We start from the raw sequence: 21,224 nt of genomic DNA, 5'->3' as shown, positions 1-21,224 counted from the left end.
TTCAAACATCAATTCTATTTTTGATTAAAAAAAAGTGAGGGGAACGCCAAACCCTACCACTCCAGCACCCATACTTTTTCTTGTTTTGTTTTGATTTGTTAGTTTTTTACTTTATTTTCCTTCTCTTTTTTCTTCCACTTTTCTCTTTCTTTTTCACTCTTGTGGTTATTATTTACAGATTTATTTTTATTTTTATTTGCTGGGTCCATTTTTTTCTTTTTTCTTCCATTTTTCTTTTTTTTTCTTTTTTCTCTCTCTTCTTTCTTTTTTTTGGTAGTTGTCACCAAATTTTTTTCTCCTTTTTTTCTTAACCTTTTTATCTCCAATGACGGTGGAATAGATGCTCAATCTACAACAAGCTATAAAGTGGAGACCAGTTGCACTAGCATTCTGGGGGGTAGAGGAGGGAGATATGGGGTACATACTGGTAACAGGGGCGGAGGGAGGACAGCACTGGTGGTGGGAATGCCCCTCATTCATTGTCACTATGCACCATAAATGATGCAGTGAAAGATTTGTAATGCACTTTGGTCACAATAAAAATTAAAAAAAGAAAAAAGAAAAAAATCGATCAATCGATAAATAAATATGTGGAAAAATTATTGTTTTGTGCTTTTTCCCCCCCTTTTCTTTTTCCCCCTGCATAGGCACAGTAACTATTGGGGATATTGTAGAGGGAATTCCCTTGGTCTAGGAGATAAAGGGTTTCTCCACCCCTGAAGTATACTGTCATGGGATTAACTATAGACTCCTTGCATGATCATTTACTCTCCCCTTGGTGGGTGAACACTTTTTAATATGCCTACTGACCATCCATAAATCCTTTTCATGAAAGTGTCTGTTCTTCTCCTCCCCCATTTTTGGTTGGCATTATTTTTGTTATTGAACTTTGTGAGTACTTATGCATGTTAGATTTTTAGCTATTTATTTATTTATTATTATTATTTATCTGATAAACACATTCTTTAATTCATATATTTGCATTTACAAACATAATCCAGTGTGTATAACAATTAGGAAAGATGAAAAGGAATATGTACAGGTGCCCATTTAAGCACTTCTATGTTTCCTTATTTACTCACAAGTACAATGTGCCCAGAAATGTTGATGTTTAGTAAGATATATGTAAAATTATGAGTCCTTATATTGCTAAAGGTGGACTCCTCTAAGCTTCAAATCTCTGAACTGTTACTAGTCTCAGTTGTCTAATAGTTCCATGTAGGTGGAACTGGCTTCCTGAATAACATTCTGGAGTCTGTGGGAGTAGGTATATTATGTATGCCTTTGTACTTTATAAGTACCAGTTAGACCTCTGCATAGAATAGCCATTGAACAAGTATATTTTAATGGTAGCCTATTTAGCTAGTAAGCAGTGAACAAAGTCATTGGAGTTCTTCCAGAGGGATAGTATAGGAATTCAAAACTATAGACCTGGTGTTTTACAGGTAGATGTACATATAGTTTATCTTACATATGTAGTCCTATTCTAGTCCTTCAAGAAACAAGTACTGGGTGTCCCCTCCCCACCAACCCAAAATAAGGGCTAGAGATATTATAATGTGGAAGGTCTTGCCATGCACAAAGCTTATCTTGATTTGTTGCCAGGAACTGTATATGGTTCCCTGAGCAGCAGCAGGATTATCCCCGAACCAGGAGTAAACCTGAACATCATTGGATGTGCTTTCTTTACCGCCCCCCCACCCACCCACCCAATGAAAAGAAACAAGTACCAGGTAATCACTAAACATTCTCACAGATATAAAGATACATTCAGACATGAAATAGGGAAGTGCCCTTCCACAAAAGCTGCAGTTCTGTTGAGGAGAGTGAATCCATACAAAACTAAGTAAACCACACTTGGTGCTTATGGTACTTTTTGCATCTACCTGTAAATGGACAAAATGAAACTTTCATTTTAGGTTACATGTTTAAGGAGCAAACAGTAAAGAAAAAGCAAGAGTGACCATAACATCATGAGTAGGAGGAGTTGTGGTCAGGAAAAACTACAAAAGGTCTTCTGATAGATTATGCTACACTTTTATGTGCTCTTTATATTTTTGAAATATGTATTTTATTATACTATTGGGTTTTTTTTTTTTTTTTGCATTTTGGGCCACACCAGTGATGTTCAGGGGTTACTTCTGGCTATGTGCTTAGAAATTGCTCCTGGCTTGGAGGACCATATGGGATGCCGGGGATTGAACCGCGGTCTGTCCTTAGCCATCCGCATGCAAGGCATGCTCTACTGGTCTAGTAATATTTCATTATACTATTTTAAGAAAAAAATTGTAGCAGTCTAGACTGATAATGATAGCTAAATATTTTTAGAAGAGTCTTGGTATTTTCTAACTTTCTGCTTTTGGGGGGCCTATGGTCTGGCCCTCTTGAAAGTTTTGGTTTGGGGACGATATCTATTAGCACTATTTCTAGCACTGTGCTTATGGGAAACTTTTAGCAGTGTTTGGGGACCATGTGGTGCTGGGTTTAGGGCTTTGGATCCCTGCATAAAAGCATGCACTCAGCCAGTTGAACTATCTCCTATGACCCACTCACAGAAGTTTCAAGATGACTTCTCCAGCTTTATGTTTCTATGCAAGGAAAATAAAGACCAAATTTTAAAAGGTTATCCTTTACCTTAAGAATCCTTTCTGAAGAGCTGGAGGAAAAGCTCAGTGACTTAAAGAATCTGCCTTGTAAGCTTGTGGTTATAAGGTAAATAAATATCCAGTGTCAGTGTTCCATCTGTCCTAGCACAGACAGGGCAGATTTGCTGTTTAAGCTTAGCACTCTTATAGTTTGTGATCACCAGTATTAGGAAAAATAAAGATTTTGGGAAAAGAGGGAGGGAGAAAGAAAAGAAAGGAAGGATGGAAAATAATGAGAGGATGGTAAGAGGGAAAGAGAACTTTGGGTCCTAGAAAGAGTCACTTTTATTGTCATCTCTTGGCTCAGTTGAAGACTCAGCAATTCTATTAGGGAGATTGATCAAATCATAGAGCTAGTAGAAAGAAAGTTTGAGTCCTAAACATGGTAGCCCAGTATCTGTTTTCTCTTCCTCCTCTTCCTTCTCCTCCTCCTCCCCTCAAGCTTTTTTATTATTTTATTAACAATAATTTCTTTATTTAAGCATCATGATTACAAAAATGTTTGTAGTTGGGTTTCCATCATTGAATGTACACCACCCTTCACCAGTGTCACTAGTCTTCAAGGCCATAGTTTGAAATGAGTTCAATGAATGAGGAATACTCAGAAAGGGCGGGTAAATGGATTAGAAAAATTTGGACTGAATAGATGGTAAATAAGTGAGTGACCCATGATTTAACAATGCAAATAAATAACTTCATATCTTGTTTACAATAGTTTTCTTGGGGCCAGAGCCATAGCACATTGGTAGGGCATTTGCCTTGCATGCGGCCAATCCAGGACAGTCCTGGTTCAATTCCCAGCATCCTATATATTCCCCCGAGCCTGCCAGGAGTAATTTCTGAGCACAGAGCCAGGAGTAAGCCCTGAGCACTGCTGGGTGTGGCCTAAAAACAAAAACTAAACTAAAAACAATAGTTTTCCTGCCCTTAGTAATTGTAGGGGATTGATTTTTGCAGGTGATTAAAATTCATCAAAGTACTGTAGCTTCCTATCTTGAAGATATAATACTAAATGCTGAAGAGAATACTGCAGAAGATCAAGCCAGGGCAGAAATTGAGAAGATAGCTAAACAAATCAATGATGTTTCTTATGAAATGGAGAAGCGGTATGTATCCCCTAAAAGATGGTAGGATTGTAAATATTCTCTCAAGAGTCTAAGATTTTATCTTCAAGGAAATATATGTATATGTATGTATATATATACATATATAACTCATGCACTAACATCCACGTTTTAAAATAAAAGCATAACTCAATAAGTCAACACACATTTATCTTTTCATGGTTCCTATATTTCAGTGGTACATATAGTGGTCCATATAGCTTCCATTTCTTTAGGAATTGGATATTTAACCATTGTCTGAAGTTCAAATATTTCATATTAATAACTTTGAAAATCCAATAAATCATGAAAGCAATGTATATACAGTCTTAAGTTTAGGGCTTCCATGAATTGTATATCTTTTAGTCTCTTCCTAGCAGGCAAAGTAAATGATGAAAGGGTTACATATGCATTGTCAATGGAGTGAACCCTGCAGAGCAGGAATGTGCAAAGTTTTAATCAAGAAAATAGTTCATTTGAGCTGTGGAGGGAATCTAAGTATGGCTACCAAAAACACTGTGTGATGTTTTTTATTTTTATGTTTTAGTCGAACTACACTTCAGTCAGAGGAAATTGTTGCTGAGTTGGTTTATAGTTTCCTGATCCCAGAAGTACAAAAGGACTTCATCAAAGAAAAGGGTAAGCCAATGAACATGCTTTTTCTTATTATTTTTGATAAATATATTAATAGGAGCTGAAGAGATAGTACAGGGATTAAGGTACTTGCCTTGCTATATGGCAGATCTGGTTCAATCCCTAGCACTGAATCTGATTACCTGAGCACTGACAGGAATGATCCCTAAGCATAGAACAGGTAGTTCTTGGCAGGTAGTAAGACCTGCCAAGTGTACATCCTCTTCATCCCCATAAAAGAAATCAGTTTTTTCAGTGTCCCTAATATTTCAAATTGAGCACAGGTATGGGAATTTTTGGAAGAAGATTAAGTAAGTCAGGAAGTTTCAAAATCCAAAACTTCTTAGAGAGGAGGTTCTCACATTCCCAGATGAGTATTTGAAAATTTAATGGCTCTTTACACATAAAGTAAGTGTTGAGAATACACAGGCTTTCCTATGGTTGAAGCTTTTTTGGAGCATGGCTTATGTCGAGTGGAAGCTGAAAGCTGGGTGTTCACAAGGCTTAAGTCTCCTCTATTGCTCACCCTGTGCCACAAATAAAAAATACCTCTGTTTCTGCCAAGACTGTCTCTAGATGTAAAAATCTTTATTTAGGGGCTTGGAGGGACAGTCCGAGGGTAGGGCACTTGCATTGCATACAGTCAATATGGATTTGATCCCAAGTATTCCATATAAGTCCCTTGAGCCCCACTTGGAATTATCCCTGAACACAGAGCCAAGAGATCCCTGAACACAGAGCAGGCATGATCCCTGATCTCACAACCAAGAGTGATCCCTGAGAACACCTAGGTCTAAACCCCAAAACAAAAAGAAATTTAAAAAAATCTTCATTTATGATTTGTCAAAAGTGGCATTTCAAAATGTAATACTTTTAGTCAATAGAGGAGTGAAATATATCTAAAAAAAAAAAAAAAAGGAGTATTACTCCAGAGCTGTCATACCTTTGGAGATCATCCTGGTCCCAGGAGGAGGGACCAGCCAGGAGAAGACCAACATTTTTTTTTTTGAAAACCAACATTTAAGTGAAATAATAATTCAAAAAGTTGGAGAGTTACACAGGGAAATTCTGGGCAGACTATGAGAAGAGCATGTAATATTTCAACTAGAATCTGATGGGAAAATTACATTGAGATTTACCAAGATCAGTAAGCTTACTCAGTAATATAGTAGGCTCAAAGACCAACCATGGTTCAGTAAATCCTTAGACACTGATTTTAGTAACACCATAGAGAAATATAACAATCATTTCAAATTTACCCTTGTTGATCTAAGTTTTGATAAGTTTGTGCCTTCAGGGAAGCAGGCTATGGTGGTGGGTGGGAAATTGCACACAATGGTGAAGGGAAGGTCACACAGGTGGTAGGATTGGTGTCTGAACATTTAAATGACTGTATTATGAACAACTTGATAAACCAGTGTTATAATAAAAGTGGGAAAAAAGGTGGAGGGTATGTGAAATGGAAGAAATCATGGTGAGGGAACAATGCTTGAACTGAACCCTCTAGAAAAGGAAGAAAGGGACATTGGAAATAAGATTTGGGTTTTGTTGCCTTTATTTAGAGTTAGAAAAGTTTTTTGTGTGTGTTTGGGTCACACCTGGCAGTGCTTGGGACATATGCCTGACTCTATGCTCGGAACTAAAGTGCTTAGTAGTGCTCAGGGAATTCTATGTAAAGCAGGAAATTGAACCTGATTGTGGTGTCTAAGAAATTACTTTCCCTTCTGTATATCTCTCTAAAACCTTGATTTGGTTATCTCTAAAAGGTATCTTTATAAAAGAGAACAGATAATTTGTATTTAACACAACCTCAAGCCAAGAATATGTGATTTGAAAATATATATATATATATATATATATATTTTTTTTTGGTTTTTGGGCCACACCCGGTAACGCTCAGGGGTTACTCCTGGCTATGCGCTCAGAAGTTGCTTCTGGCTTGGGGGACCATATGGGACACCGGGGGATCGAACCGCGGTCCGTCCAAGGCTAGCGCAGGCAAGGCAGGCACCTTACCTTTAGCGCCACCGCCCGGCCCCATAATTTTTAATATTATAATAAAATTGGTTTACAAATGTATATGTTTATATATATTATATACATATTTATGAATTCAGTCTTACACACCATATTCACCAATAAAATGCCAATTTCTTTTAAAATAATATATTTATATATATTTGTTTTGGGGCCACACCAAGTGGTGCTCAGGGATTTCTCCTGGCTCTGTGCTCAGAATTGCTTCTGACAGGCTCAGGGAACAATATGGGATGCCATTGATCGAACCCAGGTCATTCTCAGGTCAACCACATTCAAGGCAACTGCCCTACCCACTGTGCTTTTGCTCTGGCCCCCTCCCCCCAATTTTTTCAGGCCATACCCATTTGATGCTCAGGGGTTACTCCTGGCTAAGCACTCAGAAATTGCCCCTGGTTTGGGGGGGGACTATATGGGATGCTGGGGGATAGAACCGCAGTCCTTCCTTGGCTAGTGCTTGCAAGGCAGACACCTTGCCTCTAGCGCCACCTCGCCGGCCCCTCCCCCAAATATTTTTAAACTTTTTTTAAATTAAATTTATTTCAGATACTGTGGTTTATAGAATTTTTTATAATACAGTTACTTCTGGCATTCAATATTCCAACACAAATTCTACTGTAGTGCAACATTTATTCCACTCTTGTCAACAGAGTTTAACTTCCCCTAAGCCTTCCCCTTGCAGGCATGAATAATTTACCTAATATTGCTAAGTACAACTAAAAAGTAATGGAATTATCCAAAAAAATTTCCAGAAAGGAAAATTTGTAAAAATTTTCATATCTCATAATGGGGTCATTATGTCATTGTTTGAAGGCTTACTAAGTTGTTTATTGCTAGTTGAACATTCTATTGATTTTGTTTATCGTACTTATGTGGCTGCAAAGAAAATTTTACATCTAATTTTGTGTATTCCTATTGTGAAGTCATTATTAAAATTATAGGAGTGTCTTGGGCCGGAGTGCTAGCACAACAGTAGGGCAATTGCCTTGCACTTGGCTGACCCAGGACAGACTTCAGTTTGATCCCTGGCATCCCATATGGTCCCCTGAGCCAGGAGGTATTTCTGAGCACATAGCCAGGAGTAACCCCTGAGCGTCACTGGGTGTGGCTCAAAAACAAACAAACAAACAAAAATTATAGGAGTGATTTATGAGTCTTCAGTATCTTCAGTCCAGGACTTGAAGGATCTGTGGAGCTGGACCAATAAGCTCAAATGATGACCATGGTGGTTCTTGAGCAGGGCTACCATTCCTGAAGATCTTAGCCTGGAATGAATCAGCATAGCTGGCATTTCTGGTGGTTAGTAGTCTCTGCAGAAATTAGTGGAAAAGCAATGAAGCTGGGCCATTGCCAGGGCAACAGTTGTCGGATGATTCAGTGTGTTCAGATGTGAGGCCTTCAGCAGAGAGCATGGTTTTTTTGCTGCTCTCCTCCAGTGTGATCAGCTGCAGGTCCAGTATAACCATCAATATTTTATATTTTTAATTTTCATTGAGTTACTGTGATTTCTAATGCTGCTATTGATAGTTTCATGCATACATCATTTCAATACCACACTCATCACCAGTAGCCACTTCTTGTTACCATTCTCAGAAACCTTTGGAATGAGACGAGAGGTATCATCTCAGTAGGCTGAATACATGCTTTAAACAGAGGAGGCCCAGGCTTGAGCCCCAACACCACATGGTTTCCAGAAAACCCTGAGAGTGATGCCAGAGTACTTCTTAGTGTAGCCCCCAAACAAAAACAAAAACCCAACTAAAATTCGCTGGGCATGGTTTCCTGAAGATTTTCAGAGTGAATATTCTTTGGTCTCCTTGGCACAGTGAGGAATGCCCAACGGAAGCATATTCTTGCTGCCCATCAGATCATCCACACTAAAATGGATGAAGTGCTCAGAAATCGTTTTGAAGAAGAGCAGCTGGAGCACTGGAAGCTGGAGCAGGAACAGGAGTGGCAGTTGGAGTGTGAGCAACAGCAGCAGCAGGAGCAGGCATGGCAACAGCAGCTGAAGGAGGAGGAGGAGCAGGAGCAAGAGCAGGAGCAGGAAGGGGAGCAGGAGGAGGAACAGGAGGAAGAAGAGCCATATATCCCAGGAATTCAAGATGAGAAAGAAAGTGAGAACAACAGCTAAGGTGGGTTTGGTTTTTTCCTAGAAGGAAGTAGAGGGAGGAGGAAAAGCAGCAGCATCTAGCAGTTAATGTTCTCTTGTGAAAAGAGTGTCCACTGTTTATGAGCGTTTCAATTGGTACTTCCCATTTAGATTATGACTAGAAAACAGAGTTGATTTAAAAAATGTATAGTCCTGTATTCCAGAAAGCAGGAATCTGGATCTTTTCTTCTAACTCCAAACCCAACCCCAAATATTGGGAAAAACATCTACAAAGCAAGTTCTCTACTATTGAACTATACTCTTAACCTGCTAGATAATTTTTTAAAGTTATTTAAACTCTGTGGTTACTAGGTTGTTCATTATACAGTTGTTTGATCTTTTTTCACAATTGCAAAGTTGTTCATAATTGAGCTTCAGTCATACAATGTGCACATTTCACACCACCAATGTCCCCACCTAGTTTCCTTTATACACACACACACACACACACACACACACACACACACACACACACACACACACATACACACACCCCATTGCAGGCATTGCAGTTTTCTTCTGTTTGTCTGTCTCTATTTTATTTTTCTCTTCTTTTTTTTTCTTTTAGACACTGAAGTTTACAATATTGTGGCTGAAGGGCATCATCCTTATCACTTTATCTTCTTTCAGCACACAGTTCTTGTCAAGAGTGATAATTTCCAACTATTATTGTCATAGTAGTCATTTCTCTGCCTTAATCACACTCCCCTGCTACTTGTGGCAAGATTCCTATCATGGACTGGTCTGGTCCTCGTCTCTACTGTCTCTGGACACTATAAGATACCATGCTATCTTATTTTTTTATATACCACAATTGAGTGTGATCATTCTATATCTATCTCCCTCTCTTTGACTCATATCGCTCAGCATTATACTCTTCAAATACATTCATGTAAAAGCAGGTTTCATGACTTTACTTTTCCTAACAGTTGCATAATATTCCATTGTGTAGATGTGCCACAGTTTCTTTATAAACTCATCTGTTCTCAAGCACTTGGTTTGTTTCCAGATTCTGACTATTGTGAATAGTGCTGCATGCTGGTTTTTTTTTAATGGGTTTCTTTAGCATGTGATTAAATACAAAGCCATAGATGTTAGCTTAATAAAAACTTTATTACTATATAGACCAGTATCATGTACCGCCATCTAGCTCCAAACATTTTGCACTACCCATCAGGGCTTAGTCTTAGTCCCAGCTAACTGAGAATCTGTGCATTCAGAAATGTTTGAGAGGGGTCAGAGAAATAGCATGGAGAAAAAGGCATTTGCCTTTCATGCAAAAGGACAGTGGTTCAAATCCCAGCATTCCATATAGTCCCCTGTACCTGCCAGGGGCGATTTCTGAGCATAGAGCCAGGAGTAACACCCGAGCGCTGCCAGGTATAACCCAAAAACCAAAAAAAGAAAAAAAATGTTTGAAAGAGTGTCAGTTGTGTCCTTATCATGACACAGAAGTGCCATTTTCACACCCAAAAAAGAACACCCTAAGAAAAAAGTCTGGCTAACAAAATGAGCTAAAAGTAGGCAGGAGGAAGGAAATAATAAAACTAAGAGCAGATTTATGAACTGGAAACCACTCCCTCCAAAAATCCTAAAGATAAAAGAAAGCAAGAGTTGGTTCTTTAAAAAGTAAATAAGATTGATAAAAATTAGCATAATTCACAGAAAAAGAGAACCCCAATATTGTTTCAGAAATGAAAAGGGGATGTTACAATGACCCTACTGAAATTTAAAGGATAATCAGTGATTACATTAAAAACCTCTATTCCATAAAACAAGAGAACCTAGAGGAAATGGATAAATGATTGAATTCCTAGCATCTCCCAAAGCTGAACCGAGATGATTTAGAATATATAGAAAGACCTGTCACTATTGAGGAAATTGAAATCGTAATAAAAAGTCTTCCCAAAGTCAAAAGTCTAGACCCAGAAATATTTACTATGTGAAATTTTTCAGACCTTTAAAGAAAGCTGACTGCCAATCCTTTCCCAACTTCAGGAAAGTGGAGAAATAGACATACTTCCATCAATTTCTATGTCGCTAACATCACCCTGATACCAAAAACAGAACCACATAAACAGAAATGCAGGCTAATATTTTTGATGAATATCTGACGATGCAAACATTTTCAACAAAATACTAGCAATTAGAATCCAACAACTCAGGGCCAGAGAGATAGCAGTGGGGCTTTTGCCTGGCACACAGCTGATCCAGGATGGACAGTGGTTCGAATCCTAGCATCCCATATGTTCTCTGTGCCTGCCAGGAGCAATTTCTGAGTGTAGAGCCAGGAATAACCTCTGAGCACTACCGAGTGTGACAAGGAAGGAAGGAAGGAAGGGAAGAAGGGAGGGAGGGAGGGAGGGAGGGAGGGAGGGAGGGAGGGGAGGGAGGGAAAGAAGGGAGGGAGGTAAAAAAGGGAGGGAGGGAAAGAAGGGAGGGAGGAGGGAAGGAAAGAAGGAGTGAAGGAAGGGAGGGAGGGAGGGAGAAAAGGAAGAAGAGGAGGAGGAAGGAGGGAAGAAAGAGAGGAGGGAAGGAGGGAGGAAGGAAGGAAAAAGGAAAGAAATAAGGAAGGAAAGAAAGACAAAAAAGGAAGAAAAGAAAGAAGGAAAAGAAAGAAAGAAGGAAAGAAAGAAAGAGAAAGAAGGAAAGAAAGGAGAAAAAAGAGAGAGAAAGAAAATTAAGAAGAAAGAAAGAACCCAACAATTCAGCAAAAAAGATTATATACCATGACCACGTAGGATTCATCTCAGGCATGTGAACATAAAGGAAAATATAAAAATCATATGAATGGAATAAATGCAGAGAAATCATTTGACAAGATCCAGCACCCATTCATAATAAATTTCTTAAGATGGGTATTGAAGAAACTTTTCTCAGTATAGTAATTTAAAATCATTTACCACAAGGCCATGGCAAACATACTCAAAGAAGCAAAAGTCTTTTCTCTAAGCTTTTTTCTCTAATATCTGGCACAAGGCAAGGCTTTCCACTCTCACCATGGCTATTCAAAATTGTATTGGAAGTACTTGCCATAGCAATTAGGCAAGAATTATATCAAGGGTATCCAGATATAAAAGAAAGAAAGAAGTCAAGCTCTCACTATTTGTGAATGACATGATACTATTTCAGAAAATCCTAAAGACTAAAAAAAACTTCTAGAAATAATAGATCTGGATAGTAAATTGTTAGGCTACAAAATTAATACACAGAAATGTATGGTATTCCTATATACAAATAATGAAAGAGAAAAAAGATGTATTAAAATAACAATTCTGTTCATAGTTGTGCCTCAGAAAACCAAGAACTTGGAATCAAGGATGAGAGACCTCTCCAAATCTACCTACAAAGTATTGCTTCAAAAAATAAAAGAGATCAGCCGGAGTGGTAGCACAGTAGTAGGGTGTTTGACTTGCACATGTCTGACCCAGGTTGGATGTAGATTTGATCCCTGGCATGCCATATGATCTCCTGAGCCAGGAGTCATTTCTGAGCACAGAGCCAGGTGTAACCCCTGAGCACTGCCGTGTGCGCCCACCAAAAAAATAAAAGAGGAGACACAGGAAATGGAAACACATAACCATGAATTGAGAGGATTAACATCAATAACATGACAATAGTCTCCATAGCATTGTATAGACTCACTGCAACTTCTATAAGGATACCCATGACATTTTTTTTCTTTTTTCTTTTCTTTTCTTTTCTTTTTTTTTTTTTTTTTGGGTCACACCCAGCAGCACTCAGGAGTTACTTCTGGCTCTGTGCTCAGAAATTGCTCCTGGTAGGCTCGGGGGACCATATGGGATGCCGGGTTTCGAACCACCAACCTTCTGCATAGAAGGCAAATGCCTTACCTCCATGCTATCTCTCTGGCCCCCCATGACATTTTTCAAAGAAATAGATTAACTACTCCTGAAATTCATTCAGAATAATAAACTTCCATAAAAATTTAAAGCAATCCTTGGGGAAAAGAAGACCAGAGGCATCATTTTTTCCGACTTGAAACTGTACTATAAAGGCAGTAGTCATTAAAACAATGGTATTGTAGGGGCCGAAGTGGTGGCGCAAGTGGTAAGGCACTTGCCTTACGTTAACCGCAGTTTGATTCCCTGGAGTCCCATCTGGTCCTACAAGCCAGGAGCGATTTCTAAGCACATAGCCAGGAATAACCCCTGAGCATCACTGGGTGTGCCCCAGAAACCAAAACCAAAACCAAAAACTATTGTATTGTAATGCAGATCCTCAGATCAAGGAAATAGACTTGAATATCCTTAGACAGATTTCTAGGTATATGATCAATTCAGCTTTGGTAAAAGAGCAAGAAATATAAAGTGGAGCAAGGAAAGCCTCTTCAGCAAGTGGTGTTGAGAAAATGGTCAGCTACATGCAAATAAAATGAACTCAGAATTCTTTTTAACACCATGCACAAAAATCAAATAAAAATAGATTAAAGACCTAGAAACAAAGTAAATAAAGAAAAATATAGACAGAGCTCTCCAAGACATTGATGTCATCCAAGACATCAAAAAATAGGAAGAAGAGATGAACAGAAACTTCTTCAAAGAAGAAATACAGATCAACAAAAGGCACACGAAAAAGTGCTTCACATCATCAGAGAGAGGCAAATAAAAACAATAAATGAGATATAATCTTGCATCACACATTAAATATAACAAGAACAACCAGTCCTGGAGTGAATGTGAGGAAAAAGATATTTGTTTACTGCTTGTGGGACTATCATAAGGTCCAGCCTTTTTGGAAAATATGGACATTCCTCAAAAAACTAGAAACTGAGCTCCCATGTGACCTAGGGAGATTTACCCTAGGGGACCCAAAACAAAATATATAAAAGGCATCTGCACTTCTTATTTATTTATTTATTTATTTACTTACTTAGTTAAGCATTTGGCCACACACAGTGGTGCTCAGGGGTTACTGCTGGCTCTGCACTCAGAAATTACTTCTGGCAGATTCTGGGGACCATATAGGATGTGGGGGATTGAATCCAGGTCAGCCACGTGCAAGGCAAATGTCCTACCTGCTGTGCTATTGTTCTAGCCCCCATCTGCACTTCTATATTCACTATTCACAATACCCAGAATCTGGAAACAACCCAAGTGCCAAAATAGATGAGAGAATAAAGAAACTGTAGTACAGCTACACAATAAAATACTATACAGCTATTAGGACAAATGAAGTCATGAAATTCACTTAATCCTGGATGGATATGGAGAGTCTTGTGTTGAGTGAAATGAGTCAGAGGGGGAGGGACAGACAGAATTATTGCACTAACTTGTGGGCTATAACAACAGAAAAATGGATTCTGGTACTCATAAGGTGCAGAGCTGGCTGTGGGTGGGGGCTAACTTCACTACATGGCTCTAAATAAAATTATATCACAGTACATTTTGGATAAATTGAGCTAATCACACTTGTTTCTAGAAAGAGGCCTAATCATAAATACTTGTGCCTTTTTTTTTTAACAGATCATTATCTTTTTTTGAAGAAGTGCTGCAATTCATCACAAAGACTTCCAACAGACTGTGCTTTTCCCGAGATTAGAGTTTTCATTTATGTGTCAGTCAGTATATGGAGAAAAGAAATTTATTTTTCTTAATATTCCAATATTTTGAAATTATTTTTCAGTAATAATAATCAAATGAAGAACTCGATTCATTTTTGTGTTTCCTGGATACTTTAAGAAAATGTGTTCTCATGTTTCATTTTAATACTTATTTAACTATGAGGATATGTTACTTTGGTGAAACAAAGATAAAATGTTTCTTATAATGAAGTATTATTAATTTTCCAAACAGTAATTCAAAGAATTTTCTACTAAATGTGAAAATTCACATATCCTTTGACCCATCATTTCATATCTTGGATAATAACAATAGAAATGTCTGCATAAGGAGCACTGCAGGAATGTTGAGGGGCAGGGCTGTTTCTTGTGCGCTTCCATACTAGACACCCTCAAGTCCATCTACCTTGCAATGAGACTGTGAAAGATATGTAATCCACTTTGGTCAAAATAAAAATTATTATTATAAATAAAAAAAGAAATGAGGCAGCTCTTCTATAAAAGATGAGAAAATAAGAGGGACAATAAAAAGAAGCATCAACAACTAATCAACACAAGATTTTATCAAAGAAAATGTAATTTTCTTTTAAAATAGCAGAAGTTTATTATAGAAATATTTTACTGGGGGCTGGAGAGATAGCATGGAGGTAAGGCGTTTGTCTTACATGCAGAAGGACGATGCTTTGAATCCCGGCATCCCATATGGTCCCCTGAGCCTGACAGGAGCAATTTCTGAGTGTAGAGCCAGGAGGAACCCCAGAGCACTGCCAGGTGTGACCCAAACACCAAAAAAAGAAAAAGAAAATATTTTACTATAAGTTACAAGAACATCTTCAGAAATAAATTATTGGTACTTTTAATAGGTCATTTTAGAGTGAAAGCAGCAGTAAATATCATAATGAGTGAACATATGTGTTTCAATCAAACTTTATTTACAAAAACTGGCAGCAAGTTGCCTTTGGCCCCTGGTTCTGATTTGCCCAATCCAACTAGAATGCTATTAATTAAAATTAAGTCATATCCATTCTGAAAAAGGATTTAAAGAGGTGTCTGAAAAAAAGCTAATATGAAACTTCTTACGTAGTTCTCTAAAACTCATCTGAGCAGACGAAAAAGAAAGTATATGGTAGTACACAATTATCTTTGACTAATGGATTGAGTTAATATATTCCCCCCCCCCAACTTTCATAATCTTAGTTCTTGTGAAAATAAGCATCTCGAGTGATGATCAAAGTTCCTCTGTAAAGTTATATAGTCCTGGACCTGGGGCCTAGCAATAGAATAGGACCAGACTAGTGCAATCAATAGCAAAACACAGTCATAACAAACTGACTTCAAAGGTAGGAAATTTTTTTCAATAAAGAATTAAAATTGCACTTATATTGAATGTTCTATGATCTTATTATAATCTTTACTTATTAATGTAGATTCTTCAGCAGTATCTATATTTTGCAATATAAAGCCAATATTCCCTTTCTTAGAATAAAACAGACTTGGTACTTTTATATGTCTATTTAAATTTTCTTAATTCTTAATTCTTAGTTTTTGTTTTTGTTTTTTTTTTGTTTTGTTTTGTTTTTGTTTTTTTGGCAGCGTTCAGGGGTTACTCCTGGCTCTACACACAGAAATCACTCCTGGCAGACTCAGGAGACCATATGGGACACCAGGATTTGAACCACCGTCCTCGGCATGCAAGGCAAATGCTCTACCTTCATGCTCTCTCTCCGGTCCCTAAATTTTCTTAATTCTTTATGGCCCAAATCCCCACCCAAATTTTTAATTGAAATAAATTAAATTTTATGGAATATGTTTTTTGATCACAAAAATAATTGAAGTTGGGAGAGAAAGAAAAAATATAGAGACACCACAAATATTGGGGGTTAAGCAATATACTTTTTTTTGCTTTCATAGAGTCCATATTTGATGGTTTTAGAGGGTAGTGGGACAGTACAGAGATTGAACTCAGGACCTCACACATATGATGTATGTGTGTTACCTCTACCATAGTAATACATTTCCAAATAATAGTTGAGTCAAAAAAGAAATCACAATGGACACGAGAAAATAGTTGATTTTAATGATTAAGAAAATCTAACTCTTGGGCCAGAGAAATAATACAGTGGGTAGAGAGTTTACCTTGCATGTGGCCAACCTGGTTTTGATCCCCATCACTTCATATAATCCCCTGAACTCTGCCAGGAGTAATCTCTAAGCACAGAACTAGGAGAAGCTCTGAGCACTGCCAATATTGTGCCAAAAACAAAACCAAAAAAATCTATCTCTGAAAGTATGAAATTCAACTAAAGCAAAATGTGTAGAGGAATTCATAACCTTATTTATTCATATTAGAAGTTTAAAACTAAGTTTTTGTGTAGGGGAACTAGAAAAGTAAAATAAAATAAACTCAGAATAAGTAGTTAAGGGATAATTTAAGATAAAAGCAGAAGTGAATGAAACAGAACATGTACAAGCAATAGAAGTTATTAACAAACTTAATTCTTTAAAGAGATTTATAAAATTAGGGCTGGGGATATGGCCCAAAGGCCATAATGCATGCTTTGCTTGTAGAATCCCAGGCTCTATCTTCAGCAAAGCCTGGGTTTCCCTGAGCACCATTAGTAGTGTTCCAAGTCAAGCAACATACACAGTATTCCAGAGTAGCCCTTGAGTATTGTAAAGTGTCTCTCTCAAGCAACACACAGCTAAATATATAAGATTTGTAAGTATTGTGGCTGGAGAGATAGCACAGTGGCATTTGCCTTGCAAGCAGCCGATCCAGGACCTAAGGTGATTGATTCGAATCTCTGAGTCCCAAATGGTCCCCCGTGCCTTCCAGGAGCTATTTCTGAGCAGATAGCCAGGAGTAACTCCTGAGCACCGCCTGGTGTGGCTCAAAAACATTAACAACGACAACAAAACAAAACAAAAAGATTTGTAAGTATCTAGCAAAATGTGTTTTAAAAGGAAAACACAAATAACATGAATACTGAGTGGCAGTTACCACTCTGGTCAAAGAGACTTGTCACTACAGAGGCACACTAAGTAAAAGTATAAGGGAATATTTAGAAATTTAGTGAAAATCAATCTGACTAGATGGAAAAGACTAAGTGTTTTAAATATGGTATTTACCAAATTAGGTATTATGACAATAGAAAATCATTTGTGCAGCTTTCTATCCGTTAAGTAAATTGATTTTGTTCTCAAAATCCTTTCCATAGAAATCTGGGAGAGATTGCTCAATAGTCTGGAGCACATGCTTTGCACTCAAGAATTTTGTGTTCAATCCGTTGTTCCCCATCTCCACTTGGGGAACTCTCAAGCACTGATCAAGCTGTAGCCCCTAAGACCCACCAGATGTGGTCTCCAAACCAAACCAAAACAACAATAAAAACCTATCACAAAGAAACCTCTAGGATCAGAGTTTCAGTATTAAATTCAGGAAACATTTAAGGATATTTAATTCTTTCAGAAACAATTTAACTTGGTCCAGAAAATAAAGGCTTCCTGTCACATTTTGGGGGGTTTTACTCCTGGCTCTGTGTTCAGGAATGACTTCTGGCAGACTTGGGGGTGGGAGGACCATCTGGGATGCCTGGGATTGAACCCAGGTTAGCCATGTGCAAGGTAAAAGCCCTACCTCTGTGGTATTGCTTCTGCTCCTCCTATCCTATCACATTTTAAAAATCCTCTATAATGATACCAGATCTGATTCAGACAAGAATTACTGAATTACAAGATTACTGAACAGTATCTTCATGAATAGATGCACAAGTCACTAAAATGTGATCAAATAAGGAACCTGCAGGACTAGAAAAGAAAAGCAAAACCTCAGACATTAAATCAGTACCCAATGAATTTATTCTAATGATATGATTGGTTCAACACTAAAACAATTTAATTTGACCATATTAGTATATGCAAATAAGCATTTATAAGCAAATGCATTCTGTCAATTAAAAATATTCTACACTTTTTTATATTTCTGGGGAGTACTAGGACTATAAAAGAGTCACTGTAATCTAACAGAATCACATATTATCATCTACATCTCACCTTATTGCCAGTGATAGAATGTTGAACAATTCCCCCCAATCTCAAGAGGTGACTAAGCGGGGCCGGGCGGTGGCGCTGGAGGTAAGGTGCCTGCCTTACCTGCGCTAGCCTAGGAGACGGACCGCGGTTCGATCCCCCGGCGTCCCATATGGTCCCCCAAGCCAGGAGCGACTTCTGAGCGCATAGCCAGGAGTAACCCCTGAGCGTCACCGGGTGTGGCCCAAAAACCAAAAAAAAAAAAAAAAAAAAAGAGGTGACTAAGCAAGGATAGATGAATCATGCTTATTTGTGTTTTTTTTTTAAATTTTATTTAAAGAAAAATGCATTACATAGTTGACATGGTTGACCATAACAAAATTGTTTCCAGAGAGAAACAAAGTTATTTCAAAAAGAATATATGAAGGGGGGGATACCCTTCAACAGATGAATGGCTAAAGAAACTGTGGTACATATACACAATGGAATATTATGCAGCTGTCAGGAGAGATAAAGTCATGAAATTTACCTATACATAGATGTACATGGAATCTATTATGCTGAGTGAAATAAGAGAGAGAGAAAAAATGTTGACATGGTTGACCATAACAAAATTGTTTCCAGAGAGAAACAAAGTTATTTCAAAAAGAATATATGAAGGGGGGGATACCCTTCAACAGATGAATGGCTAAAGAAACTGTGGTACATATACACAATGGAATATTATGCAGCTGTCAGGAGAGATAAAGTCATGAAATTTACCTATACATAGATGTACATGGAATCTATTATGCTGAGTGAAATAAGAGAGAGAGAAAAAATGCAGAATGGTCTCACTCATCTATGGGTTTTAAGAAAAATGAAAGATATTCTTGCAATAATAATTTTCAGACACAAAAGAGAAAAGAGCTGGAAGTTACAGCTCACCTCATGAAGCTCACCACAAAGAGTGATGAGTTTAGAGAAATAAATACCTTTTGAACTATCCTAATAATGAGAATGTATGAGGGAAATAGAAAGCCTGTCTAGAGTACAGGCGGGGGTGGGGTGGGGAAGAGGGAGATTTGGGACATTGGTGATGGGAATGTTGCACTGGTGATGGTGGTGTTCTTTACATGACTGAAACCCAAACACAATCATGTATGTAATCAAGATGTTTAAGTAAAATATATATTAAAAATAAGGGACACTTTGAGCAAGCAACTGCCTAGTTTACTCTGTTATCCTGGGCTCGCTCCTGTTTCTTCCCAAGAACATGGCACGAGAAAAACTCTTACAGGATTGTTTCACAGGAAGAGAGTACAGGGGCTTAGGCCCTTGCCTTGTATAGTGTCTATCATATGTGTCTTCATTTCTATTACTATTCCTTGTGTAGAGGTAAACCATGAAATGAATTACACATTGAAAAATCTTCAGCCAATGCTCCTGAAGGCATGGAGAGTTAGCTTCCTGTGGTTAACTTCCTGAGGCAGAGTATTCAGGCAGTACCACTGAGATATGAATCCAATTTTTTCTTATAGTCTTGAGACTATTTTTTTTGCCCCAGACGCAATTCCATATATATCCTAATCCAACCTCAGCAGAATTTCCTGTAAAATAGAAGCCTCTGACCATGGGTCCCCGCTGCTGGCTACAGAGTTGTGGCTGGGAGCCAATGGAGTCATGTTATTTTCTGCATTTGGGAAGAAAAAGCAAGCAGCCAGTTAAGAAATCTTGACATGCCCCAGAAAATCCCACTCTTCTTCCTCCTCCTCCCAAAAAGTCAAATTGAGTAGAAGAGAAGAAACTCATTTAACAAAACCAACACCACACACCATACTTAATTTTTCTCTTCTTGGAGAGGCTGGATTAAAACATCAATCAGGGGTCTCAAACTCAATTTACCTGGGGGCTGCAGGAGGCAAAGTCGGGGTGATCCTTGAGAGCAATGTCAGTAGTAAGCCTTGAACATTGGGGGGTGTGACCCAAACAACTAAAACAAAACAAAAAAGATTCCTCTAGGGCAGGGCACAAAATGTTGTACGGAGGGCCGTTTAAATCAGGAAATAAAGTCCAAATCTGGACTTGCGGCCTGCTAATATAACTTTTTGGAAAGTCCTAGTTCTTCACACTCAAGGAATAAGTCACTCTCCTTGCTTTCCCTGTTGCTTTCTATCCTCCGTGTCTGCCATAAAGCATACTTTAAAACAAAGCAAGGAATGGGGCCGGAGCAGTGGTGCAAGGCCTTGCCCGCGTTAGCCTAGGACTGACCGTGGTTCGATCGCCCGGTGTCCCATATGGTTCCCCCAAGCCTGGGGCGATTTCTGAGTGCATAGCAAGGAGTAACCCCTGAGCATCACCGGGTGTGGCCCCAAAACAAAAACAAAAACAAACAAAAAACCCCACAAAGCAAGGAAGCTGGAGAGACAGCTCAGAAGTCTAAGTACTTTATACATAGGAGACCTGGGTTTGATCCGTGCACTACATGGTTCCCTGAACACTGCCAGGAGCAACTCCTGAGCATAGAGCTAGGAATAAGACCTGAACTTAGATATAACCCTGGTATAAAACGTTTTAAAGGGGGGCTGGAATGATAGCACAACAGTTAGGTCAACCCAGAATTGATCCCTGGTATGCCATATGATCTATCCCCTGAGGACTGCCAGGAATAATTTCTGAGTGCAGAGCCAGAAATAGCTCCTGAACACTGTTGGGCATGATACAAAAACAACAACAAAGTTTTAAAGCAAGAGACATACCGTGTGTGTGTGTGTGTGTGTGTGTGTGTGTGTGTGTGTGTGTGTGTGTGTGTTTAGTTTTTGCACCACACCCAACAGTGCTCAGGACTTACTCCTGCTTCTGCACTCATGAATCACCCTTTGCCAGATCTGGGGACCATATAGAAAGTGGGAGATCAAACTTGGCTCAGCAGGGTAGAAGGCAAGCACTCTACCTACTGTATTATCTTACCAGCCCCAGAGTTGTAGCTTTTGAGTATTCTTTTCCCTTGAAAACCAGAATAGCTGCCAGCAGTTACTGTTGGGCTGCTTGAAAGAGCTACAGCT

General features: G+C 38.5%; 1 protein-coding gene across 1 annotated transcript in view; it reads left to right on the top strand.

The window, feature by feature from the left end:
* The window catches only part of CFAP91 (cilia and flagella associated protein 91), a 71,696-nt gene extending 50,485 nt beyond the window's left edge, over positions 1-21,211 (top strand). Inside the window, exons 15-18 of the mRNA XM_049785548.1 lie at positions 3,603-3,751; positions 4,296-4,387; positions 8,245-8,473; positions 21,178-21,211. Coding sequence (XP_049641505.1) covers positions 3,603-3,751; positions 4,296-4,387; positions 8,245-8,473; positions 21,178-21,211 — 504 coding nt within the window. The remainder of the gene's footprint in view (positions 1-3,602; positions 3,752-4,295; positions 4,388-8,244; positions 8,474-21,177) is intronic.
* The last annotated feature ends 13 nt before the right edge of the window (positions 21,212-21,224 follow it).

Source organism: Suncus etruscus, chromosome 13, assembly GCF_024139225.1.
Source record: "Suncus etruscus isolate mSunEtr1 chromosome 13, mSunEtr1.pri.cur, whole genome shotgun sequence".
Taxonomy (NCBI): Eukaryota; Metazoa; Chordata; class Mammalia; order Eulipotyphla; family Soricidae; genus Suncus; species Suncus etruscus.
This window is presented reverse-complemented; position numbering and strand designations above follow the sequence as displayed.